We start from the raw sequence: 22,631 nt of genomic DNA, 5'->3' as shown, positions 1-22,631 counted from the left end.
TATAGAAACGATAACATATTAGAAGGAACGCATTACTATAAAGTATAAAATATGAAGTATAACGTGTCAAAATCTTACTCAAAGGTGAAAAAACTTACTCGAGCGAAAAAAACTTTTAAATGCACTCAGGTACATGACGTTTGTGAAGCAGACTCTACTCCCAGCCTCAGATGATTTCTGCCCACCGACCGTCAGATGGATATTGTGTATTTTTTTTCATGCCAGTTACATCTCACCGATTATCCACATCATAAATATGAAAAAAAAAACCATCACGTGCTCTCCAAGTGAAGGAAGATTTTTTGGAAGGACGGCGTTCGTCGCTCCGGTACTAGTTTCAGAGAATGTGTAACTTGTTTTTTTTTTTTTTTCCTTTGTCCTAATCATCTCGCATTCTCAGAGGCTGAGGGAATCAATGGTGCTTTTGTGCAGCAGAAGATTTGAGCTATAGGGTGATAAGTAATGCCTTTTCCAGGTATGGATGTAAATTCTGGATCTGGATCTGGATCTTGAATTGGTCTTTAATAGGACAGAGCTGAATTCCTCAGCAGTCGTTCTGCTACGTGGCCCAAAACCCTGTTACGTAATTATGCCATTACCCCTCATTAGTAATACCGACTTAATGACTTCAAATAGAAAGCCATGCTGTAAAAACAAATGACATTTTTCCAGCTAAACTGGCGTTTTATTTAATTTATTTATGTTCTGTCCCGAGACAGAGTGAGTGAATGAATGGCTCTGTCCGGGAGACGTCATAAAACCGTGGCGCCATAATTCTTAGAAAGATCCCGCAAATGGATGGCGTCTGTAAATCACCAAAAAAAAACCTGCCCCCAGTCCACTTCCCTGGTTCCTCTATGTGTCAGGATCCTTCGCATCTGGGCCGTTGATTTATTTTCCAGCGATTTGTCACACACGCATCAATAAATACCGAGTTGAAGGCAGTGGCTTATAAATTAAACGACTGACATCAATAGGAGGAAGTGGTGCCAGGCGCAGTGTGCTCTATCTGACCGTCTGTCTTTACAGGGAAAAATTCCACTGAGGCCTTGTTTACACTCCTGTTTTATTGTGTGTGTGTGTGTGTGTGTGAAAAGATTGTCAGATCACTTTCAGCTACATGAGAAAGGTGTGAGAACTTGATACACACACACACACACACAGGAAAAGCATCCATAAACAATGTGTTATGTGTGGTCATGTGACCAAGACATGACCTTCTCATTGCCCCAGAAATATCCTGGAAGCATGTTACGCAAACATGCTGCCAATAGTTTATACACCCCCTTAACCCATCCTCGGCACCACACACACACACACACACACACACACACACACACACACACACACACACACACACAGTGGCAGTGCCATTTTACCGACAGCTCCATGGCAACAGCCGCTATGTCACTGAGGCGACTATTTTCTCATGATGTCATGAATTCATTATAGTCGCTTCACTCCAATGCACTATTGTTGCCACAAAATAATAAATGATCAACACGGCTATTCACGACACGACACTAGACTTCACGCATACCACACGTTTTTAGGTAAACTGGATATTTATTAGATTTCATGAACTGTCTGAAAAAAGGGTACGATTTTGCTGTAAACAGTCGTTCCCTCACCAGCCTCTCTTTCTCTCTCTCTTGAAGTTAATGAAACAAAAAAAAAAAACTTAGCTTGTCATGTTACCAAGAAACCAGAAAAAATGTTACAGCTTTACTTCTGACTGTTACAAAGCACTGACACTGGAGACTCCTTCCATAAATGTTCTTCACGTTCACATTTTTAATCCGTTTATGTGGAGCGTCAGCCATACAAGTTGCAGGGAATGAGCTGTTGCTATAGAAACGATAACATATTAGAACGAGCACATTAATATAAACCTGCGCTACTGTCAGAGCTGCTGTTATAGAAAATAAATTCTTCTGACCAATCAGAATCCAGAATTCAACAGTGCTTTCATTCTAATGTTATTGTTTCTATGACGCTATGCTGTTTATAGCGGCTGTGATGTAACTGAGAACAGGAACTAACTTAACACAACATTAAACTTAACTGAAAATGGATAAAAAGTATGGCGTTGTTGTTTAATCAATAAAAGTTGTAACAGGATGTGCTGTTATAGGAAGATAATTAACATCATGGTGGTAACAGTGACTCCAATTCATCACACCACCCTGTTGTTGATTATTTTACTATAACAGCATGACATGGAGTGTTTTAATGTTTATACCTGGTTGTTTCTTGCGTCTTGGATATCAGGGTTCTCTCAAGCCTTTAAGGTGATTAAAAACACCACACCTACAGGAAATTGTGACAACAACAACAAACAACTAAAAAAAAAAAACCCACAATGTTGGTTGTTAAGTGCTACGATTTAATGTGCATATTACTTGCGACACATCAGTCAGATTTCAGTCCTGATAACTGGAGACGCATTCAACTCTAATCCAAGTGGTGAAAAAAAAAAACATGTAAAGAATCTTAAAATCATTCTTTACGTTTACGAAAATTACACACAAGACGAAATCGCTCTGCACGTCTCACCTTGAACCGTCCACGCAGGTTTGTTTTCACACATCAGATCTGACACTGATTGGCCAACCTGGCTGTGCTAATGGTGTAATTTCAGCAAATCCATGCGTGTAATAGATGGTGATTACCGGAGCGTCTCAAGGAGAGGGTTATAAATGGCTAAGCTAACACCGTGACACATTGACAGACCTGATAGCGCAGTTTTGCATCAACCGAAGGAATGGTAAGTGAGAAATAACCCAGCCAGAGTGGGACAGAAATTTGGAGAAACCTGGCCGAAATAGAGAAATGGAAGAAGTAAAGATAAAACAGCGGTCTGTAAAGGTTCCTTTACATCTGAAAGTCAATCTGAAATCCAGACAGATGCTCATCATCGGATTTAACCGTCAGTAAGCAGAAGTCTTACAACAAATGGGATCATAAATCTCAGCATATGAAGGTCTTATGGAGGTCTTATGGAGGTCTTATGGAGGTCTTATGGAGTAATGAGTCTGAATTTACGATATTTCATTCACAAATATCTCGCAGCCGGTCTGCAGGTTTCTGTTTGTCACCATGATGTCTCTATTGAGCTTTGAGGGAACTTTGTTTTGTATATTGGAGGCAGAGGATTACATCAGCCTCACGTTCGTGAAAAACATCCCGCTATTCCGACTCCAAAGCTTTTACATGTTGCTGTTTTGCTTCCTAGGTGAAAATGCCGGTTGTAGTTTTTAACCTTACATTATCATATACCTGCGTTTGTGTTAAACGCTACACCACAGCGCTGTGAAATTCTGGATTCTGATTGGTCGGAAGGTGTTGGTTAATTTTCTATAACAGCAGCTCTGACAGTAGTGCAGCTGCAAATCACAGGCTTATAATAAATATAATTAAGCACTCGTTCTAATATATTATAGTTTCTATAGCAACAGCTCATTCACAGGGACTTGAATGTCAGAGGCTCCACGTAATCTAAGGCTAATATTCAATTCATTTCAAATTTATTTAATAATAATAAATTGATTTTAAACAAGACATTTATTTAGCATTTATGGAAGGAGTCTCCAGTGTCAGCACTTTGCGGTTTCTCTGTAACATGACAAGCTGCGTTTTTTTTTTTTTTTGCCTTATTAAAAAACTGTTATATTTACTATAACAAACATTAGAACAGGAACTGACTTGTTTTGTGAACATTTCACAGCATTAAATGTAACTATAAATGGATAAAAAGTATGAGAATTGGCTCTTTAATAAATTAAAAATTGTAATCATTGCAGTGGTGTAAGAGGAATAAAACACTTCAGGACATGCTCTTATAGGATCAACCTCTCTTTGATTATTTTCCTATAACAGCATGACACTGTCATGTTTTATTCCTTAGCACAATGTCTTCCTAATCGTTAATAAAACCGAAGCACGTGGTACAATTTATTAACTAAAACAGCAATTTTAAGATTTTATTTTATTGGATAAATGCAATGTTTATGTAGTCGGTTGTCTCACATCCAGGACGTTCCCATAATTCCGAATCCTGACTGAGGTCAACGTGAACGTTTTTTTTTTTTTCCTCAATCAGAAGGTGGGAATTGCGATTATTCCCATATGACGTGAATGCAGCATTAGCATAACTGAAGCTGTGTGGTCCTGTGAGAATGCGGTGTCGCTGGGGACGAGAGACGGGAAAGGGGCCCTGCTTTTTTAGTCCAGGGTTATTAAGGGACTCTGGGGTAGTCGCTTTCATGATTCCCCCTGCAGGGACATTGAAAAGAATTTCCCAAACCATTCCAACATAGGCCAAATCAAGAATCTTTCAAATAAACACGTCTGTAAATCTTATTCTATCTTACCTTTTAGAGTTGTTGTGTAAGTGTCTTTTATTGTATTGGTCTTGATATAATGTGTTGTGAAGCCAAAGACAAATTTCCATTTGTGGACAGTAAAGGAAAGTAAGTAAGTATTCTTTTAATCTCGACAAGGCACAACTCTTACAACTCAATTTCATCGACAGCTTTACAACCAGTGCACAATTGCGTACAAATACATACAGTGGACCTTATTTTGGGTTCCTTAACGAAGCTTTCTTTAGAGCTGCACAATAATGATGAAAAAATTAATCACAATTATGGATAAAAAAAAAAAAAATGAACAGCTTCTTTTGTTTCCTGAAAAGTCTCCAAGCCATGAAAGAGTTTGATCTAATGTGAAGAAAAGCCAAACATTAAGATTTTTGTCTTTTTTTGATTCGCTGTACAGAACCTCGATATAAAGTCTTTTTGCTTGCAGTACCATTTTCCTGGATTCGTCGAAGCAGAGCTAGCGATCACGCCGCGGTGTGTGGAATGTGCACACATTCAGGGCCACCATTAATTCACATTCAGACAGCTCCTTGGCCTTTCTCGTTCTTAAAGCACCTCTGACTTCAATGCCGTCTCCCTGACAACCATATCCCTCCTTCGACCCCTGACCTTTGACCCTTCACGGTGCATAATCGAACGAAGAAGATGTGAATGAGTCCGGGGCCAGACGAGGTCGTGTCACAGCGAACACAAATGAAGACCATTGTGACGGCGACAATGATCATTGAGCCGAGCAGGAAACAGTGAAACACACACACACACACGCACACACACACACACAGAAATTGTCTTGATGATAAATGGGGTTCTGTGCAGCACAATGGACGAGGGGACTGACAGGTAGGAAACGGGGTAAACACACAAACACTTGTCTGATAAACGGATGTTTGTCCTGAGACCGAGTGAGAGTGATGGATAGATTGAGGTGGAATTAAAGATCTCTAGAATATGGTGTGAACAAATGAGTCGAGTTGTGAGTCAAATCTCAAGCAGGTTCTTTAAGCAGGTTCTTTAACACAAAGATGTTTAAAGTAGCTCTGAACTTAAAGAGGTGATGTTTAAATGGTAGATTTGCTGAATTGTAAGTGTTCGGACACAGAGATCACACACTGGTCATTAAAATAATGTTTTAGTCCCATAGCTAAACACTTCTCCAACACACACACACATACACACACACAATAAGAGCCAGGAAATCCCTGCATTTACCCGTAAACTCCTACATAGTATCTGTATCGACACATTTACACTTTAACCCACAGACACTGCTACAATACGACATCATAAAAAAAAAAACCCAAATAGATGCTGTACTGTAAGAAAGGAATAAAACGCTCTGTGTTGTGGTGTTATAGGAAAATAATCAACAAATGAGTGGTGCGATGAAGCGGAGTAACTGTTACCACCCTGAGGTATTGATTATTTCCCATAACAGCACGTTCTGGGGTGTTTTATTCCCCTTAAACCACAGCAATTTGCCCATGATTACAATTTTTTTTTTTTTTACTTAAAATGACTTTTTAATCCATTTATAGTTACATTTAATGTTGTGGAATGTCTACAAAACATGTTAGTTCCTGTTCTTACTTATGTTATAGCAGCTATAAACACACAGTCAGTCCCTCACCAGCCTCTCTTTTTCTCTTTTAAAAAAAAAAAAACAGCTTGTCATTTTACTGAGAAACCGCAAAATGTTAACTCTGTCCTGAAAACCTAAAAAGTTAGAGCTTTACCTCTGAACACTGACACTGGAGACTCCTTCCATGATAAATGATAAATAAACATCTCCTGACAGAAAAAGTCACCACATCAATCATTACAACGACTTATATGGAGCGTGAATAACAAATTATTAGAACGAGTGCATTAATATAAACATGTGATTTGCAGTTGAATTAAATCACGACTGACATTTTCTAATGTTGCAGAGACTTAGAGCGCCTCGTCCTCCAACATCCTCGTCCTACTCCCAAGCTGTTAAACCTCACAATAACGTCGTTGTCTCATACAGGAAGCCGGTCTTTCGCTGACTCACCTCTTTGCCAAACAGGACCACAAATCAGCACTGTTAGGAATGAGTGCTGTGAGTCAGTGGCTTGGCCTTCGGTGTGTAATCACCTGATCAATGCGCTGTTTATTACAGACACAGTGGGGCAACAAAAAGACTTCTGTGTCCAGACACGCTTTAATACGGCTTAGGTAGGACAAAGACGGAGCAGTGTACGAGCACACAGAGCAGGTTTCTGAAGCGTGTGCTTTGTTTGAGTGCTGACAAGAAAACACACAAATACTCCATTAAGTGTTGGCATGCGTCTGTGCAGCAGCGTTAGAGGAACACTCCAGCGTTTTTCATCCCACTCTCTATCCACTGTATCTGTGGGGTGTGTGTGTGTGTGTGTGTGTGTGTGTGTGTGTGTGTGTGTGTGTGTGTGTGTGTGTGTGTGTGTGTGTGTGTGTGTTGAGCTCTCACACCTTTCGGAACTGAGAAAAAAAAAAACCTGTTTACTTCAGACTCACCATAATGGAAGTCTAAGTTCAGCTGTTGAATGTTTTTTTTTGCAAAACCTTTTTGTACACTGTTATGAATTCTTTAGCAGTTTTTTTTTTTGTAAATTAAGCTGTTTAATTTAGGACTGTTATATTTCACAGCAAGAATAATTAACGATGATTATAATTATAATTATGAAATACCAAGTCATAATTCCAAGATACTATCTCATAGTTTTGAGATACTAAGCCATAATTTTGATCTAAGAACTCATAATTTTGAAAGATATAATGATTAGATAATGTCAATATTTTGAGATAACATAATTGACTTGAATCTCAAAATTAAGACTTACTATCTCAAAATTCTGACTTCTCTCCTAATTATGACTTAGTATCTTGAAATGATATTTCATATAATTATGACTTATAGTATCTCATAATTGACTTAGTATCCCAAAATGATTACTTATCTCATAATTATGACTTAGTGTCTTGAAATGATGTTATCTCATAATTCTGACTTACTATACTATCACAAAATTATGACTTGTTTTATCTCTTCTTATCTCATAATTATGATAGCATCTCGAAATGGTGACTTTTAATTATGACTTCGTATCTCAAATGATGAATTATCTCATAATTATGACTTACAGTATTACAAAACTATGACTTGTTTTAATTATGATTTAGTATCTAGAAACCTATAATTTGTTTTCTCATAATTTTGACTTTGTATCTGTGATTTTTGAAGTGGTGAAAATGGGCTTTCATTCGTATGGATACCACAAAACTTTTGGAAAAGTGTAAAGTAACCTGTACTTTTTTCTTTATTGCGCCAACGTTGGAAAGTTGGATAAAGTTCTTTAAGAACTGCTTTGATACGACTTTATCTCATCTCCGTCTCATTCTCACACCTCTATTGCTCAGTGTAGGTTGGAGGTTTTGTGTTTTTTTGTAAACTTTTATTGACATTCAAAAGTGAGTCACAGCATAAGTGAGTTTGGCGTTAGCTTTTCTGTTCTGTTGTATATGAAGTTAATATTTTTAAAGCCACTTTTATATTTCTCTTCCTTCTTCTGAAAACCTTCCGAGTGGTAGAGGAAAACAAATGTTCAAAAAAAAAAACATATTTCTTGAAGTTTAACCAGAAATTGTGTTGTTGGATCTTGATGCAAGTCAGAAAGACAGATGAACTCACACATATCTGATCAAATTCACATCACACATTCTCACAAATTCTGATCTGATCAATTTTATTCTCTTAATGGCTAAAGTCTATATCCATAAATATACATTCTCAGGAAAGAAACCATGCTTTTCAGTGTTTAAAAAGGCCCTGAAAAAAACAAAAAGCTATTCAGACTGAACAGACGTACTTGTTTCACATCTTTGTGTAATAACATTTATTCCCCCTAGCAATTGTATTTGTTAAACTGTTTATATATGTTTATATTGTTTATGTTACTCAATTGTTTTAAAAAATGGTGGTGTAAGGGTGTAACTGTATACGAATACATTCTCCAGATTGAGCAAATAATCCATCCATAAAGAATACGAATACAGACACGGAAAACAGGCAAAGTATTATTTTTAATCAGAATCCTTTCCAGAAAGCTTTAAAAAAAAAAAAAAAAAAAAAAAAAGGTTGCACGAGTGTGAGGATTTTACTTTAATGCCTAATCCGGAGCTGGGTATCAGATTGGACAATTTAACAGTCATTAAGGATGTTTAAAGACACCAGACGTCATTAAGACACTGTTCTCGATGCACCTACAGCTTTTTTTTTTTTTCAATTTTGAAATCTTCTTCATATGAGAGAAGTCCAATTCCTGTCCTGAGAGCGAGAGTTGAGCACAGTGTGATGGGAATTACCTGATTAATTGGGTCTTTTAATTTTAACAAAGCACAAAACATCATTCCAGACACATCTCATGTTCCTTAATCTTATATTTTACAGCTTCCGAGCTATTAAACAGCAAGCATTACAATGATTTGCCATACGAACGAGCAACATAACTGTTTCCTAACTTTAGAACAGCAGCATAAGGTTTCATGTTCATAAATAAAACACTTAACGCAGTGTTGTGCACATTCAGCTGCGTGCATCAGCAAATCATTAACATTACAGGAGCTAAATCGAGCACCGAGAGGCAGGACGAGCCTGCTGAGGAGCACAAGTGTGAGCAACAGCTGAGTCGTCAGCTGTATAAAGAACGGCTGAGCTCGGGGAAAGTGCAGAGAAAGCACACACACACACACACACACACACACACACACACACTCACACACTCTCACTGTAAGGTTTGGTACATGCACCCAGACACACAGAGCAACTCTGAGCATTTATGCATTCAAGGAAACACTCAGGATTGACCCCAGGGTGGTGACCTCTGACCCCGGAGAACCCTAACCCTAGCTGCGTGATGCTATCAGGCTGAACAAACACAATGAGCCACAGGTGTGTGATGATAGCAGCCTCCGCAGGCCTGCAGAGAAACACAATGGCACACGGTTTTTACGAGACGCACCGTGAATAAACAACTCGAGCGTCAGGGAGGAAAACACGCCATTGTCACTTCAGCTCAAGATAACACACACTGAATAGATTTATTTATAGAAGCTCCTGTCATGCATTTCACAGCGCTGTTGAATTCTGGATTCTGATTGGCCAGAAGGTGTTGATGCATTTTCTAGAACCGCGGCTCTGACAGTAGTGCAGCTACAGATCACACATTTACATTCATGCATTATCGTTTCTATAGTAATAAAAGAATTAAAACCTGTGTGTTATCATTGATACCGAGAAGATTTCAGTAATTTAGAGAAGGAGTCTCCAGTGTCAGCGCTTTTAGAGATGAAGCTGTAACTTTAAGTTTTCCAACATCTTCAGGACAGAGGGGTTTACACATGACAAGCTGCAGGGTTTTAAAGAGAGGTTAAAAAGAGCGGCTGGTGAGGGAACGACTGTTTATAGCTGCTATAACGTAAGTGAGAACAGGAACTAACTATTTTGTGGATGTTCCTCAACATTAAGTGTAGCTATAAATGGATAAAACGTATGATGTGTCTATCTTTAATAAATAAAAAATTGTAATCTTTGGCAAATTGCTGTGGTGTAAGAGAAATAAACACTTCAGGACGAGCTGTTATAGGAAACGGTGACCCCCGGCTTGCGACCTGATTGGATGGTTGGAGGGAAAAAAAAGGTTGTGGTGTGGTAATGTAAACGAAAGAAAGGAACTGAAAAGGAATCAAAAAAGAGAGAAAAAACAAGATATTATTTATACCTATCTGGTTCCACATTTGTTTTTCATTACAAGGAACGTGCACTGTTTGTTTCTCTCAGGTCTAAAAGAGAAAAATATTGCTTTGACGGAAGACAGACGCACTGTAAGTGTCGTCGGAGATTTAAAAAGGGATTTCGAACCGAGGATCCCCACTGACTGCAGTCTCACACCAGATTAGTGTTAAAGTGCAGAGTGTAAGTCTGTCACAGTTATTCTGGAAGGCCACATAGTTCAGGCTCTTCGCTGATCTCCTCATCGATCACACCCACTGCGTTATCGCCAGGCGTATTAAGCGTAACTGCATTCTGACCTCGCGTGTAATAAATCACGGAGAGCCCGAGGAGCAGTGAAATGCAGACAGGTGCTGCGCGGCCGTGTGGAGTGTGACGAGGAATGGCAGCGGATACACAGCTCCGGCACGGACATGTGTGCTGTGGGGAGAATTCTCTCACCCCTTCGTCATGAGTAAATAAGCCACAGAAATCACAGCCATGCACAGCGTTGCCATCTTTCTTCAGAGGAAAGTAGCTAAAGCACGCTCAAGAAGTTGCTAGAAATTGCTAGGTGACATCACAGACTAATTTACATATTCAGCAATTCATCATGATCGTTTGCAAATTCCAAATTACGGTATATGAAGAAGGAAGATATTTTTGAAGACGCTTAGAACAGAAGAGAACACTGGTGATCAGTGATTGGTTGTCAAGAACACTGGTGATCAGTGATTGGTCAACAGGAACAAAGGTGATCAGTGATTGGTCTATGGGGTCAATAGTGATCAGTGATTGGTCGATGGGAACAATGGTGATCAGCGATTGGTCAGCAGGAACAATGGTGATCCATTATTGGTCATTGAGAACAATGATCAGTGATTGGTTGATGGCAAAAATGGTGATCAGTGATTGGTCATTGAGAACAATGGTGATCAGTGATTGGTCGACGAGAACAGTGGTGATCAGTGATTGGTCCATGGGAAAACTGGTGAGCATTGATTGGTCAGTGGGAAAAATGGAGATCAGGAATTGGTCGACGGGAACAATGGAGATCAGTGATTGGTCAACAGGAATAATGGTGATCAGTGATTGGTCTATGGGGTCAATGGTGATCAGTGATTGGTCGACGAGAACAGTGGTGATCAGTGATTGGTCAGCAGGAACAATGGTGATCCATTATTGGTCATTGAGAACAATGATCAGTGATTGGTTGATGGCAAAAATGGTGATCACTGATTGGTCGATGGGAACAATGGAGATCAGGGATCGGGTGATGGGAACAATCGCTCTTGCAACTCAGTCAAGCTTTACACACAGTGATGTGAGCTGGAGAGCCATATCGAGTACAGGACCATCGCTAACATCTGCTCAGTCGCTAAAGGTTTGTAAAAAGTCACCAAATCTAGTGACAAAACCGCTAAGTTGGCAACTTTGCCCATGAACACGGCAGCCGTGGAAACATGCCATTAACACACTTTTTCCACAAGCAGGCTTTGGAGATAAGTCACCTGAACAGCTGCATGAATAAAAGATCCAAGTGCAATCATGCAAAGTAAACTAGTGCAAAAATTACGCAAAGGGGGATGGAAGAAAGAAAGCAAGAAAAGGCAAAAGAGAGAGAAAGAAAGAAAGAAAAAAGTAGAGAAGAAAAAGTAAAGAAAAAGACCAGGAGAGAAAGAGAGAGAGAAAAATATCAGAGAAAGAACGAGTGTTATTCAGGTCCTGCACTGAGCCACCAGTTTTAGCCTCAGAGAGTAACTCCAGCACCACCATCAGGCCACACACACACACACACACACACACACACACACACACACACACACACACACACACACACACACACAGAGCCAGAGTTTAAAAATATTTATTAGAACTTAGACATAAAAAAAAGGCATAGGGTGAAATCCTACACACATTTTCTGCCAATCTCAGGCCTTAAAGTTTGTCTCCTGGACAAAATGTGCAACAGACACACAGACGTCATGTCTGATCACCTGAATAATAATAATAATAATAATAATAATAATAATAATAATAAAAATCCCTGCATTTCTAAAGTGCCAGAAAGTCTTTTCAGCTGAGGTTGTTCATCTGTGAATAAATACACATACGCATGAATCAGACATAAATAAACCATAAATATGTTCACATATAGTGCATACGGTACCATGCGAAAAGACTCGACACGTCCGGCATCACCGACTGGCGTCACACACAGAGCAAAGGACCGGAAAATCTCGAGAGTAAAAATCTTAACAGTCCAAACGATTACCACTAACATTTAAATCATAAAAATCTGTATAGATCACATTTTAAAAAGAAATCCAGCACCTGTTTTTGTCAAGTATAAAGTCAAAAAAAAAAAAAAAAAAGAAAGAAAAAACGTGAACACCCTTTTGATGGAAAAAACAAAACAATAAAAAAAATTAAAAAAAAACACATTATAAAAAACAAGTTGAAGGAACATCAGGCTCTGAAATACGATAAAGGAATGAGGCGTGGCTGAATAAAATCCGCTCGGTGGAACAGTGTGATGATCCTTCAGCGCTCTCAAAACAACCGGGTATTTATTTATTTATTTAAAAAAGGCAGCGGCAGTGAAGGAGAAGGCAGTTCGGTTTCAGAGACGTTCCTCTGCAGGTGAGGAAAATGTAAACACTTCAGTAGTTTATGTAGAAGAGAAGAAAAAAAAAAACCCTGATGTAAACTCTCACTCCGAACCATGAAAATCACGCTGGAGTTCACCTGTCAGATAGAGCAACAAACAGCATCATCATCATTATTATTATTATTATTATTATTATTATTATTATTATTATTATTAATATTATTAATCAGTACTAAATATCACACTTCTCATGATATCGCAATAGCACTAAATAGTCATCAGGCTCCATCAATCTGTGATTTCAAAAATAAATAATAAAAAAATAATAAATTAAAAAAAAAAATGTTAATCACTTTAGTGCTTATCTAGCTTTTTTTTGCCTTACTTTTTTTTTTTTTTTTTTTTTTACATTATTTTAATTATATTTTGATTTTATATGTATGCAGTTTTTATTATTATTTAAACAGATTTTATAATCATTATTTTTTTTCTTTCTTTCTTCTTCTTTTTTAAAATTAAAAAAATTCCCTTCAATAAATAAAGAAATTCTATAAAATACATCATGTAAAAGTCTTTCCAGTTAGTTCGTGTTGTCGCTTACGTTACAGCAGCTATAAACAGTCGCTCCCTCATCAGCCTCTTTTTCTCTCTCTTGACGTTTAATAATACAAAAAAAAAAAAAAAAAGAAGTCACAGCTTGTCGTGTTACTGAGAAACAAAGCAAGCAAAGATGTCAGAAAACTTAAAGTTACAGCTTTATCTCTGACGCTGGAGACTCCTTCCAAAAATGTTAAATAAAATCTCCTTACAGAAACTTCACAGTATCAACAAGTACACAGATTTTTTACCCTGTTTATGTGAAGTCCATGAGACCGAGCTGTTACTACAGAAACGGTAACGTATTAGACCGAGCTGTTACTATAGAAACGGTAACGTAGTAGAACGAGCTGTTACTACAGAAACGGTAACGTATTAGACCGAGCTGTTACTATAGAAACGGTAACGTAGTAGAACGAGCTGTTACTACAGAAACGGTAACGTATTAGACCGAGCTGTTACTATAGAAACGGTAACGTAGTAGAACGAGCTGTTACTATAGAAACGGTAACGTATTAGACCGAGCTGTTACTATAGAAACGGTAACGTAGTAGAACGAGCTGTTACTACAGAAACGGTAACGTATTAGACCGAGCTGTTACTATAGAAACGGTAACGTAGTAGAACGAGCTGTTACTATAGAAACGGTAACGTATTAGAACGAGCTGTTACTATAGAAACGGTAACGTAGTAGAACGAGCTGTTACTATAGAAACGGTAACGTAGTAGAATGAGCACATTACGCAGGGGTTTTCTGTATATTAAAAAACTAAAACTAACAAAAAATGAAAATATGTTAAAAACAGAAAGAGTAAATATGTGATAGAATGAGAGAAAGATAGAGAAAAAAGAACAAGAGAAAGAACAGAGAGAGAGAGAACAAGAACAAAAAGAACAAGAAAGAAAACCAATAAATGAGTAAATAAATAAATAAATGAGATAAGAGGAAAAAACAGAAAAATGTTTTATACTGAAAGAAAGAAAGAAAGAAAGGAAACCAGCAAACAAACACATAAATAATGAAATGGGAAAAAATGAAAAACTGAAAATTGGTTAAAAATAAGTAAGAAAACAAAAAAAAGACAACAATAATGCAAAAGAGAAAGAAAAAAGCGAGAAAAAGATGGAGAGAGAGAGAGAGAGAAAAGAAAGAAAGAACCAGTAAATACATAAATACATAAGTAAATAAAATAAATGGGAAAAAAAGGAAAAAAGCGATTTTGTAAATTATTGTTGATTTCTATAAATCTGCAAACGATCCATCGTTATACGATTATTATGTATTTATGTTTAAATTTTTTTAAAAATTAAAAAAAAAAAAAAATTAATTGCAATAAAGTAAAATAAAATAACATCATTACAACTTAAACATCTATAAACATTGTTTTAAATCTAATTTTAATCTGAAAGAAAAAAAAAACTTTGAATAAAATTAAATAAAATTAAATGAATAAAGAATGAATAAAAATCCCCAGCTTTTACAGCGTCACCTGTTCTGCAGTCTGCTCGCGCCGAGTCCCGATTTATTCTGAGGAATAAAGAACAAATAAGAACGAGAAGAACGAGAAGAACGAGAAGAACAGTTAGAGGAGCAGCAAACAAAAAGCTCTTAATAATCATTAAAATATTATTAAAACAACACATATGATAAATACTGTATCCACTAAAACAAATATCTAATACTGACAAGATCTTAACGGTGTGTGTGTGTGTGTGTGTGTGTGTGTGTGTGTGTGTGTGTGTGTGTGTGTGTTACCTTGTGCTTTGGACATCTCAGAGTAAAGTTTTCCTCATTAAACACACATTCTGTATTTAAAAAAAAAAAAAAAAAAAAAAAGGAAGAAATCGTCACTCATTTGAAGACAACAACCACAAAAAAAAAAAAAAAAAAGTGCTCAGACAAGACAAGCAAGATGTGCGACATGGAGTTTACACACTTCTCACACACACACACACACTCACACACACACACACACACAAATCAGATCATCTGCATGTACAGACACGCCGCTCCCGCTTCTCTCCCAGGATTATATTTTGCTTTTTGAATCTAATCTCTGTGTAAAGCGTGTAAAGCGTGTACAGCGTACGTGACTTTACTACAGACAGAAAAACTGTTTACTGCAAAGCTCACTTCTGAGGGCAGCTTTCCGGAAATTTCCAGACGAAAGTGACATTCGGGTTGCAGCCGTCTTCCGAATTCGATGTTTATATGCGTACAGGCGTCGGAATATTCCTGTATACATGGTTCGGTTGTTGTAAGTTGCCATTCCTAAATCCCTAGCCTACAGCTAAGCATCTGTTAGCACCCACAATTCCCTGCGCACTGAGCTGCGCATAAATCTCCCTTCGGTGGAATAAAGTGTTTACATGCAACAAATTTCCGATTAAAACAGGCATATTCCAGGGTGGGAATCGGAATTTGGGGAATCAGAATATTGTCTTAATCTGAATCGGGCGATCGGATTGCGACGTTTACGTGACTCAGTACTAATCTGAATATCACCTGATTGCGATTAATATCGGGATGTTGATGTGCATGCAAACGCAGCCATTGAATGAGAAAATCCAAAAAGACGACGGAAAAGTGACGGCAATATCCGAAGTGACAAAACAGCAATACGTAGCATAACGTAACGGAAGCGCAGCGTAACGGAATGATGGGGCGTTTTGATGTTTGTATCTGCTACGTTACGATTTCGATAATGCAACGATATTAGACAAAACCACTGAATCTGATTCGTTAGATTCTTAAGGTAACGATTCGATATTAGACGATACGATTCTTAAGGTAACGATTCGATATCTGACGATACCACTGAATCTGATACGATACGATTCTTAAGGTAACGATTCGATATCTGACGAAACCACTGAATCTGATACGATACGATTCTTAAGGTAACGATTCGATATCTGACGATACCACTGAATCTGATACGATACGATTCTTAAGGTAACGATTCGATATTTGACGAAACCACTGAATCTGATACGATATGATTCTTAAGGTAACGATTCGATATCTGACGATACCACGATACGATACGATTCTTAAGGTAACGATTCGATATCTGACGAAACCACTGAATCTGATACGATACGATTCTTAAGGTAACGATTCGATATCTGACGAAACCACTGAATCTGATACGATACGATTCTTAAGGTAACGATTCGATATCTGACGAAACCACTGAATCTGATACGATACGATTCTTAAGGTAACGATTCGATATCTGACGAAACCACTGAATCTGATACGATACGATTCTTAAGGTAACGATTCGATATCTGACGATACCACTGAATCTGATACGATACGATTCTTAAGGTAACGATTCGATATTTGACGAAACCACTGAATCTGATACGATACGATTCTTAAGGTAACGATTCGATATCTGACGAAACCACTGAATCTGATACGATACGATTCTTAAGGTAACGATTCGATATCTGACGAAACCACTGAATCTGATACGATACGATTCTTAAGGTAACGATTCGATATTTGACGAAACCACTGAATCTGATACGATACGATTCTTAAGGTAACGATTCAATATTAGACGATACGATTCTTAAGGTAACGATTCGATATCTGACGAAACCACTGAATCTGATACGATACGATTCTTAAGGTAACGATTCGATATCTGACGAAACCACTGAATCTGATACGATACGATTCTTAAGGTAACGATTCGATATCTGACGATACGATTGTTAAGGTAACGATTCGATAGCTGACGAAACCACTGAATCTGATACGATACGATTCTTAAGTAAGGAGACAGCAGGAGACATTTCCACCATGTAGAAAGATGTGCTTGCGGCGCACAGAAGCTTACCAGCCTGGAGAGCGCAGGGGAAGTGGTATTTACTGGGGCAGCCCTTGAAGAAGCATCCCAGCGTGGCACCACATCTGTGGCAACACGAGCAAACCTGAAACATTCACCACGACTAACAGTTCATATTCGCTTTAGTCCAACTTCTTACACTTCAGATATAAATAAAAAAAAATAAAAAAGTAAAATAATGAGCTGTAAATCGGATTAATACTTGCCGCGAGGTCGCTCAGCCTTCAACGGCTCTTTCACATCGGAGTGAAATCCATTCTTTAGGTTCTGTAACGTTTATTTTTGGAAAATTGTTCTAAAATAATTGAGATTTTGTTTTGTTCCACTGAAACTCGAATGCAGAAAGGAATAAATCTGAAACCAGGAAATTAATTTATGGCGTTTATTTATGACGTGTGTGTCGTTTATTCACCGTCCCGCTGTCTCAGGTCACGTCACAGTGATCCGTGTTGATCTCGATATAAACTAACGGCGCTGCTGAACGTCTGATATGAAATATAACTTATTTATTAGAGCAAAACTGTCACACTTACTGTATATCCTGTCCATTCTTAATGAACTCTTCATCCTCATTTCCACAAAATGAATATTGGAGGAATATTAGTGGAATATTAGTGGAATATTTGTGGAATATTAGTAGAATATTGCAGGAATTTTGGAGGAATATTGGAGAAATATTAGTGGAATATTGGAGGAATATTGGAGAAATATTAGTGGAATATTGGAAGAATATTACAGGAATATTGGAGGAATACTGGAAGAATATTACAGAAATATTAGTGGAATATTGGAGGAATGTTACAGGAATATTGGAGGAATATTATTGGAATATTTGTGGAATATTGGAGAAATATTATTGGAATATTGGAGAAATATTAGTGGAATATTGGAGGAATATTGGAGGAATATTACAGGAATATTAGAGGAATATTGGAGGAATGTTACAGGAATATTAGAGGAATATTGGAGGAATGGTACAGGAATATTAGAGGAATATTGGAGGAATGGTACAGGAATATTAGAGGAATATTGGATAAATATTGAAGAAATCTTGGAGGAAATTTGGAGGAATGTAAGTGGAATATTGGAGGAAGTTTAGATAAGTGTTGGAGGAATATTACTGGAATATTGGAAAGATTTTAGATAAATATTGGAGGGAAAAAACCCGCTCAGGTCTGCGAAGTCGCCCATGACATGATCTTACCAATTGCTTACTCAGTTACGATAATTTCCATATTGCTGAACAATAAATAAATAATACTGCAGGCGACACTGTAAATCTCAGCGGGTTATATTTTTAAAAAGAATTATTCTAGAAATGTAAATAAATAAGAAAACAGCAACAGGAAATATTGTAATAATTCCCATTCGCCGTGTTTCCGTTTTCTGTTTTCATTTCTGATATTTAATTGTTTGGTGTTAAAAATTAAAAAGACTTTAAATCATGCCGTGTTCCTGAGAGATTCCACTGTAAATCTGCTGTTTAGAAGTAAATAAATAAATACATACATTTTGTGTTGTTTTGACTGGATTATAAACGAACTGTTTTGTACTTTATTTTATTAGATTTTATGAGACTGTTAGTTTTACTATAAAGAGCAGATTTTGCGTTTTTATTGGTTTAGTATTTTTATAAAGTCACTTTATAAAGTGGACGGAAACGTCTCAGGTATTTAATTCTCACTGCGCTGTTTACCTGACGGAAAACTTCCACATAAAACTTTTCCTTGTAAAAAAGTAAAAAAAAAAAAAAAAAACATAAAATGAACCAAAGCATGAACTCACGGCTTGTTGCGCGAGCCTGACCGCCTCGTCCAGTCCGTACAGCCTTCCTTTAACGAGGAAAACGCCCGCTGACCAGATACCGCAGTCCTCGTGAACCCAGCGTTCTCCGACCTCGTCCGACGTCCACTTCCTCTTTGCGCCGGCGTCCTCGTGTCCGTTCGTCAGCAGATCCGCGGACGTCTTCCCGTCAGGTCCGCAGGGACGGTACGGTCCGTGCAGGTCCCCCAAACCCGCGGCGTTGGCGGTCCGTCCGCACAGGCAGCACAGCTCGCCGCTCTGACGCCTGCCCTCTGACCCGAGGCGTCCCAGCTGTAAACACGACGTGGTGGGAACGATCCCGGGCGACGCCGCGGCCTGTCGCTGCTTCCTCGCCTTCAACTCGCCGTCTTCCTCGGAGTTGACGACGGTGCAGGCGGAGAACTCCATACGGACGTACGGGGCGAAGGTGTTCCCTCTGCCTTCTCGCTTCTCCTCCTTGCAGCTCGCGTACTTCAGCTTGATCTCGGGTTCGTGGGAAGGAAACGCGGACGGCGGCGACGATAACCCGGAGCGCTGCTGCTTCTTCTTCTTCCTCCTCTTCGCCGCGCTCGCTGTTGCTTTCTTGCCTGCTGAAGACCTCGAGCGCTGCTGGTTTCTGGTTTTCTTAGTCGCTGGCGCCATCTTCTGGCTCGACGACGACGATGATGATGATGACGACGATGATGATGATGATGATGATGATCCGGATCCGTTCTGTGCTGCTTTACAGAAGTCGGCGTTTTCTGCTTCTGAGGTGGACGGTACGTTTCTGGATTCCACCGAGTCGCTATCCTGGAGCGCATCCCATTCCGTCAGGCTCGGAGAGGAATTTCCCATGCTTTCTTTTTTCCGTTTCTCGTTTTCTGTATCTCTCCGTATCAGCGAGGTGCCGTTGCTAATCGGAACGCTGAAAGGCACCTCGATCGCGCCGCTGTCGTCGCTGGAAACGCAGTCCGCGTGTCCGGATCCGGAACACTCCGACGCCAAGGTTTCGACGGGAGGTAACGGGAACCGGGAACGCTGTTGTGATGAAGGAGTGTCCTGAAGTCCTGCGCCGTTCCTTTCTCTTCTTTCCTCTCCCGTCCTGCGCCACTTGTTCCCCGAAGCGGTTATCGGCGTCTCCGCAGGTTCGTGGACGAGTCCGTTTGGCAGCGTGGACTCCGAGCGAGGAGAACGGATACTGTCGGTCCCTGAGGCGCGGTCGCTCCGGCTCGGCTTCTTCTTCACCAGATCCAGAGCCTCGGAGATCTGCTTGGTGAGATCCAGAGGTTTGGGAAGCGGATCCTGAAGCTGCATGACGTTCAGCCAGCTCAGAGGATCCATAACTACAGACACACACAGAAAGAGGAAACAAATCACACCACCACTCACCTGCTCAGATCTCACCTGTCTCACACACACACACACACACACACACACACACACACACACACACGGATTTCTCATCCCGACGTTTCACACTTTTAAACTTCACGTGTTAATAGATTTAGCGCGCTCGTCTCGAAAGAATGATTAGAAACGCGTTAAAATAAAGTTAATCCTCTTAACAACGTCATCATTAAAATATTAAAGAAATAATGGAGGAAAAAAATTAGAAAAAAAATTCACCTTTAAGATCCTTTCGCTTTCAATTTATTTTTATGTTGTTTTTTCTTTTTTATTTTATTTTTTTTTACGATACGATTCCTATCCTGATCTTATCTCCACCTACTCATAGTTATAAGCAAAATTAATTAATTAATTCAACAATTATTTAACAAAATAGTTAAAATGTTGCTATAAATATATATGAATATTAATAAATGAGGAAAATAATTTAATTATTAACAAATAAATTAAAAAATAATTAAAACCTCACTATAAATACATTTAATAATATTTATTAAATATTAATATAATAATAATAATATAATTATTAATTTTAAAGTCATTAAAACCTTACTGTAAAATATGATTATTATTATTGTCCTAAAGTAATCAATATTTAAATAAATAAATAAATGGTTTGTTTTGGAAATGGAAAAGTCTAGAAAAAAAATTATAAATTTATAAACTTTTTATTAACACAACCTCACCTATAATTTAATTGACACTAATTATTATTATTATTATTATTATTATCGAATTTAGTTTTAGATCAAATTAATATTTTCTGTTTATTAAAGAAGAGCTAAACTGCTAAACTGCTAGTTAGCCACTAGCTGTAGTTCTGCTGTAGCTCAGGTAGCTACATACAATATATATATAAAAATATATATATTAAAAACTCTGTACATTTCAGGATAGTTTAAATAAATGCGAACATTTTTACAATTTAAAGTGAATAAATATAAAAATGTGACATTTATTAATATAGATTTGGGAGCTGTTCTGCTCACCGGAGCCGGCAAAGTAGCCAACTAGCTTTAAAAAAGGCTAACGTTAATCAACGAAGAGTTAGCTTAGCTGTTAGCTTAGCTTAGCTGTTAGCTTAGCTTAGCTGTTAGCTTAGCTTAGCTGTTAGCTTAGCTGTTGGCTAGCAGGACTTACCGGAGAAATATGTCCAATTCACCGAGCTCAGGAACAACACTAAAGGCACAAAGTGGTGAATAAAAAATATTCTTGTGTAAAATCATACGATAAAACTGAATTATATAAATAAATATAAATGACATATATAGTATATAGATTTTTTATATTATTTAAACAATTAGCTGAACACTGTGACTCAGAGCGCTAACAGTTTTAAGATGGCCGACAGGAACGTTTTAACGGCCTTCATTTCAAAATAAAAGTCACTACGTCACTGCAGTGATTGCCGCCGAGCTGCTGAATTCTGGATTGTGATTGGTCAGAAGGTGTTGATTAATTTCCTATAAAAACAGCAGCGCTGACAGCAGTGCAGGATTTATTCATTCTATATCAAATTCTTTCTTTCTTTCTTTCTTTCTTTCTTTCTTTCTCTTCCTGTTTTTTTCTTTCATTTTTTTCTCTGTTTTTCTTTGTTTCGCTTGTCTGGTTTCTCCTTTCTTTCTTTCTTTCTTTCTTTCTTTCTTTCTATCTATCTATCTTTTTTCTTTTCCTTCCTTTTATTATTTTTGTCTTTCTTCTTTCTTTCATTCATTCTTTCTCTTTTCCTATTTTTCTTTTCTATCTATCTATCTATCTAATTCTTTCTTTTTTCTGTTCCTTCATTTTATTCATTTTTTCTTTCTTTCTTTCTTTCTTTCTTTCTTTCTTTCTTGTTTCCTATATTTTATTTTCTATCTATCTATCTATCTATCTATCTATCTATCTATCTATCTATCTAATTCTTTCTTTTTTCTGTTCCTTCATTTTATTCATTTATTTCTTTCTATTCATTCATTGGGGAGTTTTTTGTGTCTTGTCCTGAGCGCTCCAAGAAAAAAAAGATAATAAGAAAAAGTGTGTGTAAACGTGTGTAGATCTGGTGAAGCTTTCTGTAAGTTTCTGTTGGTTTTCTTCATTAAGCATTTACGGAAGGAGTCTCCAGTGTCAGTGCTTTGTAACAGTCAGAGGTAAAGCTGCTATAACGTAAGTGAGAACAGGAACTAACTTGTTTCATGGATGTTCTACTTTAATTAAATGTAACTGTACATTATACA

General features: G+C 37.9%; 1 protein-coding gene across 2 annotated transcripts; it reads right to left on the bottom strand.

Annotated features, from left to right (window-relative positions):
• Positions 1 to 12,003: 12,003 nt before the first annotated feature.
• Positions 12,004 to 21,786, bottom strand: si:ch211-165g14.1 (retinoic acid-induced protein 1). Of its 2 annotated transcripts, none has more exons than XR_008300812.1 (6): positions 21,556 to 21,786; positions 19,009 to 20,351; positions 17,215 to 17,308; positions 15,117 to 15,166; positions 13,365 to 14,888; positions 12,004 to 12,900 (listed from the first exon to the last, which is right to left on the bottom strand). XR_008300812.1 is itself a non-coding variant. In XM_034298349.2 (6 exons), exons 2-6 carry the CDS (start codon positions 20,347 to 20,349, stop codon positions 12,897 to 12,899), a joined length of 1,527 nt encoding a protein of 508 aa, XP_034154240.1. In that variant the 5' UTR covers positions 20,350 to 20,351; positions 21,556 to 21,786; the 3' UTR covers positions 12,004 to 12,896. The 2 variants fall into 2 exon arrangements, 1 of the variants encoding a protein (XP_034154240.1); XM_034298349.2 differs by having other exon boundaries at positions 14,851 to 14,888.
• Between the last annotated feature and the right edge of the window lie 845 nt (positions 21,787 to 22,631).

The sequence above is a fragment of the Pangasianodon hypophthalmus genome, chromosome 23 (assembly GCF_027358585.1).
Source record: "Pangasianodon hypophthalmus isolate fPanHyp1 chromosome 23, fPanHyp1.pri, whole genome shotgun sequence".
Lineage (NCBI taxonomy): Eukaryota > Metazoa > Chordata > Actinopteri > Siluriformes > Pangasiidae > Pangasianodon > Pangasianodon hypophthalmus.
The sequence above is the reverse complement of the archived record's forward strand: the minus strand, read 5'-3'. Positions and strand labels throughout refer to the sequence as shown.

Coding starts and splice junctions, on each gene's coding strand:
- si:ch211-165g14.1 (XM_034298349.2), bottom strand. CDS start 20,349: ATGGATCCTCTGAGCTGGCTGAACGTCATGCAGCTTCAGGATCCGCTT. Junction 17,309..19,008: donor TCAGGCTCGCGCAACAAGCC/GTGAGTTCATGC, acceptor TGAATGTTTCAG/GTTTGCTCGTGTTGCCACAG. Junction 15,167..17,214: donor CCCCTGCGCTCTCCAGGCTG/GTAAGCTTCTGT, acceptor TTTTAAATACAG/AATGTGTGTTTAATGAGGAA.